The sequence below is a fragment of the Trachinotus anak genome, unplaced genomic scaffold (genome assembly GCF_046630095.1).
Source record: "Trachinotus anak isolate AG129_WGS33_773 ecotype Australia unplaced genomic scaffold, CSIRO_AGI_Tana_v1 ptg000032l, whole genome shotgun sequence".
NCBI lineage: Eukaryota > Metazoa > Chordata > Actinopteri > Carangiformes > Carangidae > Trachinotus > Trachinotus anak.
The window spans coordinates 17,209,065-17,228,087 of NW_027273883.1; the positions used below are offsets into that span (position 1 = coordinate 17,209,065).

General features: G+C 38.6%; 1 protein-coding gene across 1 annotated transcript in view; it reads left to right on the forward strand.

Annotated features, from left to right (window-relative positions):
* mtbp (MDM2 binding protein) overlaps nucleotides 1–12,490 on the forward strand; it is a 32,578-nt gene extending 20,088 nt beyond the window's left edge. The window contains exons 14-23 of the mRNA XM_071470449.1: nucleotides 869–1,027; nucleotides 3,669–3,762; nucleotides 4,468–4,626; nucleotides 5,281–5,376; nucleotides 5,514–5,777; nucleotides 6,014–6,177; nucleotides 6,980–7,092; nucleotides 10,502–10,615; nucleotides 11,867–11,932; nucleotides 12,034–12,490. Of these exons, the coding sequence (XP_071326550.1) occupies nucleotides 869–1,027; nucleotides 3,669–3,762; nucleotides 4,468–4,626; nucleotides 5,281–5,376; nucleotides 5,514–5,777; nucleotides 6,014–6,177; nucleotides 6,980–7,092; nucleotides 10,502–10,615; nucleotides 11,867–11,932; nucleotides 12,034–12,072 (1,268 nt within the window). The 3' untranslated portion in view covers nucleotides 12,073–12,490. The remainder of the gene's footprint in view (nucleotides 1–868; nucleotides 1,028–3,668; nucleotides 3,763–4,467; nucleotides 4,627–5,280; nucleotides 5,377–5,513; nucleotides 5,778–6,013; nucleotides 6,178–6,979; nucleotides 7,093–10,501; nucleotides 10,616–11,866; nucleotides 11,933–12,033) is intronic.
* Nucleotides 12,491–19,023: the final 6,533 nt, after the last annotated feature.

Below are 19,023 nucleotides of genomic sequence, written 5' to 3' on the forward strand. Positions count from 1 at the left end.
AGTAGTGAAGTTTTTCAGAGAGAGAGAGAGAGAGAGAGAGAGAGAGAGAGAGAGAGAGAGAGAGAGAGAGAGAGAGAGAGAGAGAGAGAGAGAGAGAGAGAGAGAGAGAGAGAGAGAGAGAGAGAGAGAGAGAGAGAGAGAGAGAGAGAGAGAGAGAGAGAGAGAGAGAGAGAGAGAGAGAGAGAGAGAGAGAGAGAGAGAGAGAGAGAGAGAGAGAGAGAGAGAGATCATGGGTGTCTTTGCCTCATAGACTGTAAGCGGTCTGTGTCTATGCTGCATAAATTAGCAAACTCATGCATGTGTGTGTCAAGCACTTGAGTTATCATTTTTCTCTGTTTCCATTTCCCTGGATATCGAACTCTCTGCTGCTGGAATGTAACAAAACTTTGTTTTCACATCTCCATGATACCCATGTCACTCTACAGATTTTGTTGATATGCCAGAAATACCCAAGATCTTAATTATTTTACCACTTCACTAACCTTAGATACAATAAACTCTTTTTTTCCATTTAATTAAGCTCTTTTACATGGAACTGTTAGCCCAAATAGTTGCTTTATGTAGAGAAACTATAAAAATGTCCACCTATTTTTTCAACTGCCCCTCCTTTGCCCCTTGTGATGTCATAACAACCCTGTGCATTTCTTTTATGTGAGGTTACCAAAGTGTAATTACCCAGTGCAGCTTTAAAATAAAACTAAAACTAATTAAAAGAATACACTCCTGTTTTAGAGGAAAATCAATCATAAGCCCACTTATTCTTATTATGTAACATTAACACCGATGCCAAAATCTTCCAACAGCTGTAAGTTTGCCAGTGAGCTAAAATGTTGCCAAAATGAAAACCATCCTCTGCTTCTGTGTCTAGGACAGAAAGAAGAAGCATCAGCCTCGACCTCAATACCCATCAACGACTTGAAGGTCATTCTGAGTCTGGCCAGGGAGCAGTATCTGAAGATGATCGACTCCGCTCTGCCCTCTGCTGCCACCTATCTGACACATGAGCAGGAGTCTGCCAGGAACTCAGGTATAGAAGAAGAAAGAGACAAAAAAAAACAAAAAAACAAGCCAACAGTATTTTCACATCCATTCAGAGCTACACTAGATTCAAACAATGGAAATCTGTCAGTAGGCTGGTCAGTCTTAATCGCGTAAACTCAGCAAAACATCTACCTCACACAGAGCATCTTTTCCTGCATAATCCTGTGATATTAAATTTGTTTTTACCCCTTAACACTTTCTTTGTTGCGAATGAATGCCACTTTTCAAAAGTTATGATTGAAAGTATTGAAAAAACACAGTTTTACATTAAAGCTCTGTTCATCTAAATCTGCTTGGAAAATGCTACATTCACACACCATTATGTCATTATTACGACCTGGGAGTGTTCACATATTATTCCAAGATGGTTACTCCCATTGCTAGCCTTGGTATCAAAAGAATTTAAATAGTCCATGTGTTACCTCTGGAGCAATTTTGTTTACAAGTGCAAGTGCAATTAGCTGAATTGATATACATGTCAATATAGGATCGGGAGTTTTGTAATTATTGTACCACCAGTATGATGACCCTTCCTGTAATTCTTTACATCATGTAGAAAATATTGTCGTTAAAATGTTCTCATATCTCTGAATTACAGCTGTAGGATGCTGACGTGTGTGTTTGTTTTTTCCAACTCGGCTGCTTGTAATTACAGCCCGACTGATTACTTGAATGCAGCAAAAGCCAACGTCTTTGTTGTAAACCACGAGGTTCAAGAACAAAATGAGACTGAAAGGACTGGTCACCTGCTGTAAGCTGTACACATAGATAAAGCTCACTGAAATCAAATCATGGGATTTGCAGATGTGAATTGGCCCTATATTTTTCAGCCACTCTAATATATACACAGAGTTAACACTATAATAGAAATCTTTCAATACCGTGTGGAAAACTTCACATATGACATCAACAACTGATGTCGGTTCACACATTTTACCAAATCCATATTCTGACTTGCCCATAAATTGATACACAGCAGTGCATCAGCATTCACTACATGCACATTCATGGGTTGACAGTTTTAGGAAACAATGCCAACTAATAATACGCAAATGAATTGCTTGCAATAAAACAAGTCCCAGGCCTGCAGCTAGAGCTATAAGTGCACAGTGAGGGCGGTGCTGCTTTAAAAGTATAGCTGCGGGGCTAATAGACCTGCAGTTTTCATGTCATAAATGTTGTGACATTGTTTGCCAATTATTTTTTTGAGTCTCAGCACAACATTGTCCATCATAATGTTTATTGTGTAATAATCTATGCTACTGGATTCAGGGATTGTCTCCAGCAAGTGTAAAAGTCTTAGAATAAACCAGTGTCTTAACTGGCAAAACTGCCATTTGTCAACATTATGGCCTTTGTGAGCATCCTCCTGATATCATGGTCTGTGTCAGTTATATGTATCAGCTCCCCACGACCTCAAAGGATATACTTGAAGTTTAAAAGGGTTGAGGCAAAAAACTTGAAAAACAGAAGTGAGAGGTGTAAACATGTACACATGTACACATGTACACATGCACACCCTCTGGTCCAGAGGCATCACAGCAGTACATGGCTTTTACAGTCTAAAAATAATGTCTTGCATTGGTGTGTCTGTATCGCCCAAGGTGTGAATGACTGTGTGTGGGCTGTCAAACTGCCACAGAGCTTCAGTCTCTTCATATAATATACTGAGGTCCTCAGGCCATTTGGTGCATAGAACACCCTTGTCTCATCAAGGAATCTGTTATGTCTCGTCTGGGAACCTGTTATGTACAGATTTATCACATTTCTGTCATCCTGGAGATAACATACAAGCCTCCTGCCCAAACATAAGAAAAGTGCAGAGTTGCTGATATGCTGATAGTTTGGCTGGTGAGATTTAATCTGTTCAGGTTCCCGTCTGCCAAGAGTTCAGTCTGTTGACCTGGCTCAAGTTAAAGCTGGGATAACTCTTGCAATCCATCATGCAGTACACGGTGCTTACATTATTGGGTGCACTGATAGAAAGGGCACTGTAGGTCTATAAATGCTTGTGCCACACTCTGCTGTTGCTGTTAGAAAAAGCTTAAAATTAGCAGAGTATGTTTCTCCACTCTTCTAAAATGTATAAAGTCTTACTGATTTTTCCCTGCAGTGCTGAACCTTTTTTCCCTCCAGGTGTTGTGTTTAGATGTGTTTAAAATAATTTATAACTCCCTCTTCTTCTCTTTCATCGCATCAACTCCTGTGAACTTCAGCTTATGGTTCAAGCAGCACCAAACCGAAAGCATCTGGGGTTGAACAATTACTTGGTATTTTTAGACATGTCCATGTGAGACAAGAAAAGCCACAGAACTTGAAGGATCATTTAGTATTAAACCGATTGGGTGTATAGTGTACTTTTGTATTATAATAAAATTTATAATATGAAGCACCATGTGACTGCAGTTTTTGTGGAAATCAGCTAATTAAGGGAGACAATAAGTCAATTTTTTAAACTACTAGTCATATTTTCAATCACTACATTGCACTCGTACAATAACGTTTCATGCCACCAGATTTGCTTCTTGTTAAAGGATATTTCCAGTTAAACAAGGGGCGGCCCGGTAGTCGAGTGTATCTGTATATATCTAATTCTGCAAATGTGAGCCTTGTTGTTGTCTTTGTAGGTTTCCAGATGATTTCCCACCAGCCATCTGACTGGCCTGAGAGGAGTGTCCTCCACAACATAGAGAACCTGCAGAGGAGACGACAGAAGAGGAGGTCAGTGGGATGTACTGTGGGTTAGGGCTGTGTCATGTGGCCAAAATCTCATATCCCTATATATCGGTCATGTCATATCCAGATAGCAATCCATATCATAATATAGAACATTTTCAATAAAATTTCATGAACATTTTACTGTGTAAATTGGAGCTTTGTCTTTGCAGATGCAAATTGCAATGGCAGCCTTTATCCCCTTTTGTCTTCATGTTTCTTTACCATGTGGCTTTTGGTACACAACATCTTATGCTTGTTTTGAGCACACAACTGTACTTTTGAGGCTCTCATCCCTTGACTCTCTCGGTACTGTCTGAAATGATTCTTGGTAAAGGAGGTTAGTGGTGTTTGAGACTTTGTGGGGATGGACCGGTGACATTGGAAAGTAAGATTTTCTGGTCCACGTCAGACTTTTCATACCCAAATGCCATGAAGGATTCACCTGTTGGAGCCTTCGTTTCCCAGGAAAAGAAGGCTGCATTTAAAGGAGCCTTTGAAATGGGACAGCCAAGTCGCACCGCTGTGAGGTAGTCGGTCTTCAAATGCAGCCTCTGAAGGATGTGGCCCCAGAATTAGGACACAGCTTCCATATATAATATTGCACAGCCCTACTCAGGGTCATGTCTTTGTTTGGCCATTTCTGTCCCAAGTACAGTCTTAATTCTTAATGTATTGTATCTGATCATCAGTATATTTTTTGTGTCTCAGATTTGGATTGTTAGGTCCAGGCTCTAGTGACAGTTTGCTGGGTCCTAAAGACAGCCAGAAGGGCTCCTCTGCTCTACTAGATGCCAAAGAGCTTCTGAAACACTTCACATCTGATGGTTTGCCTACTGCAGAGCTACAACCACTGACTATCAATAGAGGGTAGGTTTGGTCTTCTTCTCTGGCTCCATGCTGAGTAGCACCTTGACATCAGATTAAACATTATCAGATGGCTGCATTAACTGAATTGAATTTCCTATTTCTAGGCCTTCATCTAGGCAGACAAAACTAGACAAACATAGCCAGAGGCAGACAGGATTACAGCCAGACAAAGGTGCAACAGACAGAGAGTAGCGGACAGTTTTGTAAACACAGATGGACATGAACCAAGACAATTGACTCATGGACATTTTTATACAAGGACATACACATACTGCAGTCAGGTAAACAGTATATGAGTGTGGGTTTATGGGTTTGTTTCTGAGACGGTTCTGAATGACATAAATTTAATGAGGCCATAATGAGAATTTGATTAGATCATTAGCCTTTAACAGTTTCTTACAACTTTCTCAGGAAAATTATTGAGTTGGGTAAAAAAAATAAATATATATTATTCTCGAGCAGGGTAGTGGTTCTAATAATTCTGTCAGACCAAATTGTGTTTTGCTTTGCAAAATTTGTTTGTTGTAATGAAAAGAAAATTTAATTGAGAAGCAAGACAAAACATTTTCTTTGACAACCTATTTATTCATTTTCTTTCTTCCTTTATACCCCACCACCACTCTGTCTGTCCTTCTGCACTCTCTTTCTGTTCAGTAATACTGTGTTTCAGTTGTCACCAGACCTCTCTCCACGAAGAGTCAGCCAGATGCCCTTCAGCAAGGCCTCAGCCTCACATTACCACGGCATAGAGTAAGTTTTATAAAGTGTACAGCATCTATTCAGAAGCTCAGCCTGTAACTAGAAGCGTTTTCTCAGTCTCCATTTTTTTCCTGTATTTATTATTATCATTATTACAATTTTTTTATTTATTTTATTTGTTCATTTAGATTCTGCCTGGACGACCAGCGGTCCTTGGATCGGGACCAGGCCTTTGTGCGGCTCCAGTCCCGTCTGATTCGGCATGAGACCCAAACCACCTGCTCCAAAGAGCCTTGTGCCCTCCCCTTCGCCCTCAGTCCCGCTCCCTCCCCTGCTGTGATGTCAGAACCAGGAAGCGTGCCTGACGGAGAGACTCTGCAGAACGCTGATGTAGCTCGACTCAAGCGCAGGTCCTGGGACACGGACGTAATTGCAGGTTATTCTCGCAAGAGGTACGATGATGGCTGTGTTCTTGTGTTTGTTGTGGTTGTATGTCCCTTCCTTAAGGCCAGATGTCTAACATGACTTGTGATTGATAAGTAAAGAACTTATCTTAGACTTGAGAAAAGAATCATGATTATTGATTGATTGGTGGATCTTGGATTCATGGTTTACATGAAATGCTATAACTTTAATGGTGGTGATGTGTACTGTCTTTGTGTATTGTCTGTTCATCTGAATGATCCAGGCTGGTGAAGTCAGAGAGCAGCGACTCCCTCTGTTCTCAGAGCAGTGGCAGCAGTGGGACACACCCTGCCATTAGGTCTCTAAGACAGCAGCCGAGCAGATCCCAGTCTACATCCACCTCCATTAGCTCTTCTTCCTCTTCAGCCACAAAACGGACGTCCTCAGGTAAAACGAAAATACTCAATCATGCATGGTTTTAATGTCAGGACTATTCAAGAAATACCATTTGCATAACATTACATATTAACATGAAAAATAGAACTGTCGTTATCTCACCATGAGTGTGCTACATGTCTGAAAATATCAAATTACACACAGTGGAGTAATTCTAGGCCTTGAAATAAAGGGAAGTACAAAATCAGCATCTGGACAAACAGAGATGTGGCATCATAACGGTCTCAGCACAAATGAAATTGTTAGTAAATCCTTTTTTGTTACACCCAAAGTTGTAAGAGTGTGTGTGTGTGTGTATATATTTTATATATATATAGCTCACTAAATTGTTTTGATGGATTAAGGTTTTTTCTGAAATGTGATTTTAACACTATCCTGGCTTACTGAGACATGTAGAACAGAATGGAGGCATTGTTAATGTTATTACTAACACATGCTTTTCCTCCTATGACGAGTCAAAATGTCTGCGTTGAAAAACGACTATTCCAGTTTTACTGCATGACCCTGAAATTTATGAGGATTTGTTAAGATTTAAAGGCCCTGCACAGTCACACAGGTGTTTTTTATTCTGGCTGATTAGACCTCTGCTGAAGTTGATGTTGGGTGGAGCTATGCTGGGATTAATATGAGGTCACCAAACACTATGTACTAACTAAAATTCACTTTAAATCTGGTACCACTTTGTTTTATTTGTGAGTTTGTTTTAGTCATTAATTTCCTAATGTTAAACCATTTTCTTTTGTTGCCATGATTGTAATGCCTCATTGTTAATTTTCCTGACATTAATCTCCAGGTTTGGTGACTCTTCCTTCTGCTGACAAACCTAAACCTCAACAGCAGAAGACACATCACGTGCAAACAGAGGACAAATCTGCCAAAGAGTCCCGCTCCCAGAAACACAATAGGGTGAGTGTGTGTGTTTTTTTCAGAGGAATGACATGTTTCCAAAAAAGTTGGGACACTGTAAAATGCAAATAAATACAGATTGTGGCGATTTTCAAATCTTGTAAACCAATATTTAATTGAAAATAGAACAAAGACAACATATCAAATGTTGAAATGCTGAAATGTGATTGTTATATGAAAAATATATGCTCAATTTGAATTTGATGAAAAAAGTTGGGACAGCAGCATGTTTACCACCATGTTGCATCACCTCTTCTTTTAACAACACTCTGTAAACGTTTGGGAACTGAGGAGATCAGTTGCTGGAGTTTTGAAAGTGAAATGCTGTCCCATTCTTGCCTGATATAGGCTTTCAACTGCTCAACAGTATGGGGTCTCCTTTGTTCTATTTTTAGTTTCATGATGAGCCAACTGTTTTCAATAGGTGACGGGTCTGGACTGCAGACATGCCAGTTTAGCGTCGGAACTCTTCTTCTATGGAGCCATGCTGTTGTAATACGTGCAGAATGTGGTCTGGCATCGTCTTGCTGAAATATGAGAGGCCTTCTTTGAAAAAGACGTTGTCTGGATGGCAGCATATGTTGCTCCAAATCCTGTATCCTGTATCCTGCATTAAACATTAATGGTGCTTTGCCAGATGTGCAAGCTACCCAAGCCATGGGCACTAATGCACCCCCACATGGATGCTGGCTTTTGAACTGTGAGCTGATAACAAGCTGGATGGTCCCTCTCCTCTTTAGCCTGGAGGATGCAGCATCCATGATTTACAAAAAGAATTTGAAATTTGGATTCGTCAGGCCACAGGACAGTTTTCCATTTCACCTCAGTCCATCTTAAATGAGCTCGGGCCCAGAGAAGTCGGCAACGTTTCTGGATCATGTTTAGATATGGTTTCTTCTTTGCATGGTAGTGTTTCAACCTGCATTTGTGGATGCAGCGATGAACTGTGTTCATAGACAATGGTTTCAGAAGTGTTCTTGAGCCCATGCAGTGATTTCCACCATAAAATCATGTCTGTTTTTAATGCAGTGCCGCCTGAGGACCTGAAGATCACAGCCATCCATTGTTGGTTTTTTTGGCCTTGTCCCTTGCACACAGAGATTTCTTCAGATTCTCTGAATCTTTTAATGATATTATAAACCATAGGTAGTGAAATTCCCAAATTTTAAGCATTACACAACTTTTCCAGTCTTTTGTTGCCCGTCCCAACTTTTTTGAAATGTGTTGCTGGCATCAAATTCAAATTGAGCTTATATTTTTCATAAAACAATAAAATTGCAGCATTTCAGCATTTGATATGTTTTGTTTGTTCTATTTACAATTAAATATGGGTTAACGTATCATTGCATTCTGTTTTTATTTACATTTTAGAGTCCCAACTGTTTGGACACGGGTTTGTAATTATGGAACATACAATTATTGTTTTTTTTTTTTTTTTGTAAACACATTTATGCTTTAACAATAATTCAGAAGAATTGTAACCATGGAAAGAAGCATCCCGAGCTTACATTTGTTCATTTCAAGTACATTACCATTCACACTGAGGTTTACAGGAAGAATTAAAAGCCCTTATTGTGGATGAAGAAGTAGAGTTGCAAGGGGTTCTGGTTTATATATTTCACTTCATATGATCTATTACTAAATGAAAACACATTTCACATGATTACACATTGTACAGTATTAGTACAGGTTTTTGTCATTCCTACATGAACTTTTCTCACAGAGCTTGACCTGCTGTCAAAGGCAGTAAATCATATTCTACGGGTAATTTAGCTTGAGGTTGGCAATTTCACATTACAATTTCAGTGTAGAGACAAATGAGTTTTACATCTTGTTAGCTAAGTTTCCTTTAAGCGAAACTATGGTTTATTACAACTTTTTTTTTTTTTCATACCTCTGGCCATTGGTTCTACACGTTATGTTCTCGTTCTCTCTCCTTCTCCTAACAGCACATCTCAGCATACATAAATGAACTGAACTGCAGTAGGTCAACTAGCTGGGGTCACCATCTCCACAGTATCTAGAGCCAAACATACCGGGTTTGTTTGCCTGCTGTGGGCACTTTGCCTTTGTTTGACAGGCTGAAGTTGCTCCCTTGTGGCTAGGGCAAAATGAAACTGCTAATGAAGGCAGGAGCACCGTGCTGTGTTCAAGGTGCCCTCTGAAAACAACAGTAGATACTATTACTAGTTAGTAAAGTTCTAATGACGGAGATAGAATTTGCTGGCATGATATGGGTTTCATCACAGTTTATTGTACAACCAGTTATATGTTGTAATAATTCTTCACTCCATTGAACCAATATTTAGAAAAGTTTTAGCACTCAACCAAGACCTTAGCAATTATTTAGGCAACTACAATGTTGTAATAACTGGTGGCTGAATTACAGAAATAACGCTCAAGTTGTAATACAGCATGGTTTTCCTGTGACTTCACATGTTTAGCAACATGTTAAAAAATACATTATTTTAGTTTTTCTATTAAAATCTGAAAACAACTGACTTTGTTCCCCCACTCACACACACGCACACAGGTCACACGTCTGTCTGTGACAGATGAGAATTTTTCCAAGAGCTCCACCAAAGATAAATGTTTTGCATGGGATCACTGTGAATGTGTGGGTTGCATCATAATGTTGTGGCAGGAGGACATTAACAACTAAACTACTACCATATCACCCGCTGCCTCCCCACACACACACACACACACACACACACACACACACACACACACACTTCCCTGTCTCATTTTTTATGTATATGTACAGTGGATGCATACAGACACACACACACACACACACACACACACACACACACACACACACACACACACACACACACACACCCCTCCATGCTGTTTCACGTTGTCCCCTTTACAGCTCACATTCTGCATTCTGACCTTGACTTGTTCTGATTTCTGATTACTATGCAAACAGGCTTATCATCCAAACCCAAGTATGAGAAAGAACATTTGGCCCTATTCAGAAATAATGATAGCAGTTTATTCAGGACAGAGATTAAAAGCTGCCTTTCTACTCCTCGTGAGACTGAATGGCACCAGTGATTCCTCACAATAATTTATAGTGTTTCCTCAGAACAGTCGCTGTGACAAGATTAAAGGCGGATATATTTATTTCAGGAACGTGTTCTCCCTGTCGACGCTACCAGTGAAATATTTGTATGTTTGTACCTGCAAGCTGGCTCCGTGAATGTAAAGGTTCTGTGCAAAGACGTCCCCGAAAGTGGAGACATTTTGACATCCTTTCTTTCTAAAAAAGGGAGCTATGCTAAAATTTGTTTCTCTGATTTAGCATTAGCTGCTTTGGGAATAAACAGAACTAGATTTAATGTTTTCACAATTGTGCTAATACAAACGTGTGTGTGTGTGTGTCTGTCTTTTGTGTCCTCAGATGTTACAGGAGGTAGTAGTTAAAACACTCAAACACCATGGGATCGCTGCTGAGCATGAGTGCTTTGAGGCCTGCAGCAAAAGACTGTTTGATATCTCGAAATTCTATCTCAAGGTTAGTCTTTTTACTGCCCACACACAGTCAGCGCTGTGCTTTTGTTTGACATTTTCTTTGTTTGTACGTCTCTATACATCCAGGACATGTACTAAAGTTTGGAACATTAGTTATGTTTTGTTATCAATCCTGACAACAAATTATCTCAATAATAGGAAGTTTGAAGAAACAATTTCTCCAGTACCTACATTATCATCTGATCTCTTTTGTGCATCCCTCTGAATTCTAATCAGATGTTTTTTATTTGATAAAATATTAAACTATAAACACTGCCCTAAATTGACTGCAGTGGTGGAAGAAGTACTCAGATGTTTTATGTACAGTCAGTAAAAGTGGCAGAATGTCGATGAAAAAGTTAACTTTACAAGTAAAAGGCTTTCCTTTGAAGTTTAATGAGGTAAAAGAACGTCAGTATTATCAACACAGTGTAGTGAAGTGTTATGATATATATTGTATAATTATATTATTATTACTGATGCTAATGCATCAGTAATTTTGATGTTATAGCCATTCAAAGTGGAGCTTCTTTCTTTATTTAGATTTTTTTTTTCTGTTGTTTTCCAAGAACTGGACAGAACCACAGGCACCTCAGAACCAGCATGCATCTGGGAAGGTCTATGGTTCTGTTTGCTTGCCAAGGATAAAAATAAATCATTAGAAAAACACAGACATTTGCCTTCTCTTGCCATTCCTATGGTGCATCAGTGGCCTGTTGATTCAAGTTTGTTTGGTTTTATGGTCCAATAGCCTTTAAAGGAAGTTTAATCTACTACAATACAGTTTATAGACAATACAATACAATACTTTGTATTTTATAGACCAGTCATATAAGATAAGATCACCTTTATTAGTCCCACAGTGGGGAAATTCACATATGTTTTGTTTATAAAACTTAAAGTAACTAGTAACTCCAGCTGTCAGACAGATGTAGTAAAAAGTACAATCTTTTCCTCTGAAATGTAGTCAAGTAGAAGTGTTAAGTAGCAAAAAATGAAAATATGTACAAGAATCTCAAAAATGTGCTTAAGTGCAGTACTTGCACCACTGTTTGCCAGTAATGTTTAATTTGCTGACTGACTATAGCATCTTGCGTACTGTACGCCTGCCTTCTACATCTCTAAATGGTCTCCCCAGTCGAAATGAAATGAATTTTGAAATTAATTCACTTTTGACCTAAAATGTTTGATGTGAAGCTCATGTGAATGTACCTCACTGTTTGGTTATGAGTGATTTTCTGCTATTTGATCCCAGGATCTTAAGACATCTCGGGGCCTGCATGATGAGATGAAGAAGGCGGCCAGCGGCAATGTCAAACAGGTAATGCCACCAAACAGCAGGGCTTCTCCACTTGATTTAGGTGTCCTAAAAGTGAACTTTGTAAGGTTACACTTTTTAAATCATATTTTCTCTTACTGAAGGTCATTGACTGGGTGCTGGAGAAGACCTCAGAGAAGTGAAGATGGTCTTGAAGAATCGGTGGAAACACTTTTGACACTTGTTGTCCAAAACTGTGCGAGGTCAACTGAATTTATGTTCTGAATTTCTTCAGTTGTGTTGTGCTCATCCACCCCGATCTACTCCCACTGCTCTTGAGCCTTGAAACAAAAAAAAAAAAAAAACAAGCCGACATAGCACTCTCTGCTCTGACTGCAGTCACTGAGAGGCCACAAGGGTTTAGATTTTTGGCTTCAGTTTGCAGTCGTCTCTTCTTTGTAGCTGTTTTCAAACATGATTTTAAATCCTTTCTCACTTGTTCATTTTGTTTCTAAATATGATAATAATTTTATGGCTTTATCAATGTGCATATTTTATCTTTGTATTTCATATTTTAGTTGTTATTGTTATTGTAACACAATAAAGTGTTCTTGAATCTTATTTTTTGCCCTGTTTAGCTCCCTGATTACAGCCTGAGCTGGTGGGAAAGCGTGTCTGTGTGTGTGTGTGCCTAGAGAAAAGATACGTAAATGTGTTTTGTCTCTAAGAAATATGTATTACATTATCAGCACTGACAGCTAACAGCCCAGTCTGGATGGTAGCTGATATTCAGACAGTGAAAACAAAGCAACGAGCAGTGCAGCACATTATGCAGCACTGATTATCACTGACAGTCAGATTTTTCCTGATTGTACTGGTTTCTCCTCAGCAGAGACTGATTTCATGCCCATGATGAGATACCACACTCACAGCCAGTTGCTTTATACTGGCACTGTGTCGGATTTTCTCCAGGAGTTTTCCAAGCTACGTGCTACAAGCTACATCAGCTTTTTATGTGGAGTTGGATAGTTGGTCAACTGTTCTGTGAACAGGAATAACTTGTGTGTTAATATTTAATTTGAATTATGTACAGTAATACTTTATTTTACAGGCCTGTAATTTCCTAATGTCTTAATAATTTCTTTTTGTTTTGCTGGAAGATCTATGCAATTTGGGGACAATCAACTCAAGTAAATATTAACTTGTTACAGGAAATTTTATTCTCCATATTAATAGAATTGTATACTTGTGTACTTTTCAACTTATCATTGACTCTGCAATTCATTTTAAATTGATAATTGCAAATGTACTACCTAAACTGCCTCAGGTTTTCCACAAGTTGGTATGAAAGTATGTTGAATTACATTACTTATTATGAAATAACTTAATTTACAGTTTATAATCAACTTAGTTTTAGATTATTGTCAGTAAAAGTCTACTGAGTTGCAGGTGATTTTCACATTACTTTGAAAATCGGCATATATTTAGTGTCAGGCTCAGCACTACCAAATGTAACTAAACAGAAAAATGGAGGCAAATGACACACACTTTTTTTTTTTTTTTTAAACATTTACCTCTGATTTCTGGTCAGCTGACTTTCCAAATACAGAGTGTCTGTGTTTTTCATAGCAGCGATACTCAGTTACAGAGCTGAAAGGGCTGTGAAACCAGCACAACCTGACAATTTTAGTGTGCATGTTTTTGTGGGAACCAACTGAGCATGTAACCATCAGTGTGTGGGAGCGCCACAGCGTTAGGGTGAGATAATGAAAACGTATTATCTGCATGTGTTGGTTATATCACAGTGGAGCAACAGAAGAGATTACAGAGTTACACTGTACCTCACACACAGAAGCCTGACCACAGAAAATGACCACAAAAGGAAAACACTGTGGCAGAGTAGCAGAGGAGGAGACAGCAAATGGTGCCACTTATCACTAGTCCTTGGTATCATAACATAAGGGTGAGGGTTTAAAAACTGTACACATTTTTTTCAGCAATATCTTTGATGATTTCAAACTGCTTCCAAAAAAGAAAGAAACAAAGGAGTTCTCATTCAGCAAGAGAGATATAAAAAGAGGCAATGACACTATTTTCCAATATGAAAATTAAGTCTTTCCTTACGTGTCAGACATTTGGAAGATAGCAGAAAAACAAACAAAATGAATACTTCTTTTCACAAGGTTTCCCCTGTTATTATATTCACATCTTTCTTTTATTACTTGTATTTTATTGCTAAAAGACACAATTCACATGGAACAGAACAATCAATGGAAGATCGCTTCTGTTTATACCACGTTCGCCACATTCATCACATTATGTAGAGTCATATTCTCCATATATCGCATAAAAGGACCCCAAAAGTTTTTCCAGAGGTAAAGTTATGGACAATTCTTTAATCCAATTAATGAATTTTGGTTTCTTGGTCTTCTTCCAAGGGAGTGAGATAACTTGCTTTGCGAGCAGTAAACAAGCGCTATCTTTGATGTTTATGAGGTGTGCATCTCTAAAATGAAAAACTTAGAGTCAAGTGTTAAGTGTATGCCCAATATATTCTCCAGAGCTTGTTTAATCTCCCTCCAACTTTGGTGCAATCCCAAACACACTCCTGTCCACACCTGATACACAAGTCTGGGATACCACGATTAGGGTTTGGGTGTCATATCAGCCAGTTATATTGCAGCAATTTGAGCTTGACAGTAATGACCGTTTTTATTTGTGCTTGAGCACATGCCACTTAACTTTGAACACATTTATGACAATGTAAGATATGTCTCATTTTCAAACGATGACAAAAACATAAAACTAGAACTGGAGGATTTCTGTGGAAAAACAAAACCTCAACCAAATCTGCAGCGACAGTTTCTTTTTATCTTATCGGTTTTAATCTCTGGACCCTAAATGATTTACAGACATGTTCTGTGGGCCCATTAAATGAAGACAGCAAAGATGAAATGAGCTGGCCATCTGTTGTAGCTGCTCCTTGTATATAAAATAAATGTTATTAATGGCCAGGGGACGTTCTTGTTCCAGGGACTGGAGATTTGTCTTTTTACTGATGGAGGAATAAGAAAGACAAGGGATGATGAAAGAAAAGAGGAGAGGTGTATAATGTGAAAAACAGGCTGACGCACTGGCAGCAGATTTATACAACTAAAGAGGGAAGAGAGGTGAGAGATCAAAGTAAAGTCTTCTATCTTATTGCTGAACTGTTTCATTATAAAAACTCAAGGTGTTGACTGTTGCAGCCCAGTTACAACTCAGTCACTTATTTGCCAGGGAAACGATTCAGTGTGTGGAGAACAGCAGGTATAAAAGGCTAATTCAGTGTGTAAGCGTTATTTCCCTTGCCACTGTCTTTTTTAAACATTTTTATGAGAAATTTAAAAAAAAAAAAAAAATCCGGTGATGAATGACTTTCCTTTTCTAATAACATCCAATAATGACAGTGATTTCAATATAATAACACAAATAAATGATGTAGGACCTTAAAAAATGTGAACACTCAAATTTTAAAGTGATAAAACGAGCATGAGTATAATGGGGTGTGGTTGTCATCAGCATGGGAAACAAAACATTTTCTAAATCCTAAATGTCTTGTCAGCTTAAGAGACAAATATTTCCTTCAGGAGTCGCTGGAGAATAGAGAGGAGACCAAAGACAGAGCTAAATATCGGATTTATATTTGCCAAATAGCGAAAAACACAACCCAAGATGAAAGCTAACATTTCTTTGTAACTGCTGGAAGTGTTTTCTCATTTTTTTCCTATTGTCTCTGTATGTTTATGACGTGACGTCATTTGGATTGATTGCAGTTTTTGCTCAGATTTTTAACTGAGATTTACATTCATTGTCATAGTTCACCCAGAACCTACATTCACATCCCTTTTTTGTTTTGACTTTGCAGTATATGCAGTTGCACTGCCCCTAAAATTCACCTCACATTCAGTCCTTGCACAAATGCCTGGGACTTGGGGAAGATGGGGGCTATATATAGTATATAATTGTGAGTAATTTCAGTTACATTGAATAAAACACTAGCCCGCATTATGACACTCTGTACTTGGAATGACAGGCAGTGACGCTTCCTACATTATAATCTGAAGGACCTGCTCTTTTGGTATATGTTGATGTTTGACCTCATGTATGAAAAACACTTTTAGCCTGATGGATGCTCAGTGCCTTCACTAGAACAGTAATGAGCAGGAAGTTAAAAGAAACTCCCCAGAGAAACAAACTGACACGGACTGCTGCGTTTTTACAGAACAGCAATTAGTACTGCACAGACTATAGGAAGCCACAATGTGCATATGTGTGTGTTTAAATTTTGTGTCAGTGTTGGTGTGGCTGATTTTGTACAGGTGCACCGGTGTGTGACAGCGCTCACTTTGGTGACGAAAACAGTAATGCAAAATCACTGATCAACAAACGTTTTATGAGACTTGATGAAAGCAAGGAGCCATCAAGTTGAAATTATAATCATGATTTCCATCCAGTCTGAACAGCCAGACACCATCTGTGCCAGAACTTTACTTTAAAGACAATACAGGACCAGCCTGACTGTGACCTGACAGCATGCCACCAACTTCTGACACACGCCTATTTATACTTTTCTTTTCCTTTTTTTCCTGTTATAATTCATTCTTTATTTTTAACTCAAAGGAACAGTTTGACTTTTTAGTAAATGAGCTTATTTGCTTTCGATGGTAAATGAGAAGATTGATTCCACTCTCCTTTCTGCCTGTTAAATATAAAGTTAGCTTAGTGTAGCATAAAGAGAGAAAGCTGAGGCTCTGTCTGAGGGCTGAAGGTAACAACATCTGTCTGTCAGCACGTAGAAAGCTCACTAACTAAAATATCATGTTCAACTTCTTTACAAAAGCCAAAACGTAAAAAACATTTCACGTTTCCAGCTAGCTGTTTCCCCCTATTTGCAGTCTCTGTGCTCTGCTAAGCTAGGTTTTGCCCAGCTACAAATGGTAGTGGAAGAGTTAATGTTGACAAAATCATGTTGCTACGGTGTTTCATTTTTGTATGCAATACCTTAATTACTAGTTGGTTGATATTCTATTTCATTTAATGGGCGTGTGCAATGATCTGCTGTATCAAAAGCCAGATGTGGAATCTGAATCCATAAGCAGAAGATCATTTAACACTTCAATCAGTGCAGTTTCAGTGCAGTGACAGGCCCTGAAGGCAGAGGGTTTACTGTTAGATATGTGGGCTCAAAGCTGCAGCAGCTGAGACTCGACTCTTTCTAGTACTTTTGAAAAGAATGGAAGGTTAGACACTGGTCGATAATTATCAAGAGACCCTGGATCAAGGTGTTGTTTCTTAAGTCACGGTTTAACCACAGCAGCTTTAAAGCTTGTAGGGTCAGTGCAAGTTCTGAGTGATAAATTAACAATATTTAGCATTGCAGGTTCCAAAACTGGCCAGAGATCTTTGGAAAGTTTAGCTGGCAGAGGGTCAAAGAGACAGGTAGTAGGTTTCTAAGCCAGCTGGTTCAATGTGCAAGTCTCCATCTCTAACAGAGGCTATCTGGGATTCAACATAATACTCAACAGCTTCTGCAAAAGAAGCTTGAGTTAATTTTGTATCTTATCTAATCTATCTTACTGCAGAAAATGTCTAAAAAATGTCTAATGTCTAATCTAAAAAGATGGTGAACAGTTAAGAGAAGGCTCAAAGTGTCAAAAAGAAATTTAGGATTGTGTTTATCCTTACTGATAAAGCAAGAGCTAATAAAGATTTAATTCAGTAGCTATTTCAGAGCTATGCTGAAGTCGATGCAATTTTCACCAGGGCCTATCACTGTAGTTGAAGGAGCCAGCACCACCAGTAATCGCCCACCAAGAGCAGTTAAAGTTAATGGAACAATGTGTCGAGTGGTAAAAACATTTGCACCAGTGTTATGAGAACAGTCTAGTATCACATCAGATTTGATAAGGAAATCATGACATCATGTATGTGGCGGGGAAACAGTCAGATCAGAGACCACTGTCCTGCAGGATAGAATCAGCTCAGGAGAGTTGCCACTGCAGTGAGTAGGTTCACACACACAAACCGGGTGAAACCAAAAGTGTCAATAAATGCCAGATGATCAGTGCCTTATTTTTACTATAGAAGTCACCTATAGTTAGAACCTCATCAGAATGATTAGACCTTAGATAAAATCTCCAAACATGTGGAGTAAGAGCCAGGTGGTCCCGCAAGGTGGAATGGTCAGAGTCTGTTGTGAGTCGGAGTTGGAGCGATCTATATTTGCTGGAGATGGTTTTAATACAAGAGCCTCAAAAGAGTTAAATGTAATATCAAGGTTGGACATTAAATTAAAATAGACTTGTAGATTAATGTAACACTCCCACCTTGTTTAGTAGCCAGAGCAACATGGACATGGACTCATTAGGTAATTGTCATTTACGTAATATTGTCATTATCGTAAATATTTGGTTTAAGATGTTTCACATAAATCAATCAAAACCAGATTATGCTGAAGGATCAAATCAAATTGTTTATCACTGTACGGAGTCAATCTGATGAACATATTGACAGTCACCTATTTACGTCTCCAACAGAGCAACAACATTCATGAAACTCTTTTTTGATCTTTACCAATTCCTTAGCTGCTACATGCTCCACTGCTGTTCACCAGCTAGTCACTAACTTTGTCTGCCATTTAGCGATATAATAAGAGCTTTTTATTGTGAACAGCGGCGTGCGGTGGTTGGAAACTGACCTGATGAAAGCATTTAAAAAAATAATTAGAGTTACAAGCTGTAAAACCAAAACAATGAGCTAAAATGATGCTAAAACCCTCTGTAGAGCTGTGGGAACTGCAGAGCTGGTGATAATTATCTGTGGATCTGTCACTACAAACAAAACTGTTACACTGCAGACTGCACTTTACACAGCCATTTGATCTATTCTTAATATTAAGACATTGATTAGTGCAGCTTTAAAGAATATAATTGATATAACTTATTTTTTTATTAATAATCAGTCTACTTTCTTTGGAGTTTTTTCACATTAACTGTTAATGAGCTTTAATATTTCTCAAAGCTTCCTTTGAAGCACATTACTGCACTGCATCCTGTCACTGTCACTGTAAGAGCTCAATGATTTGCTTTGTAATCTTGTTGTCTCATGTCTCC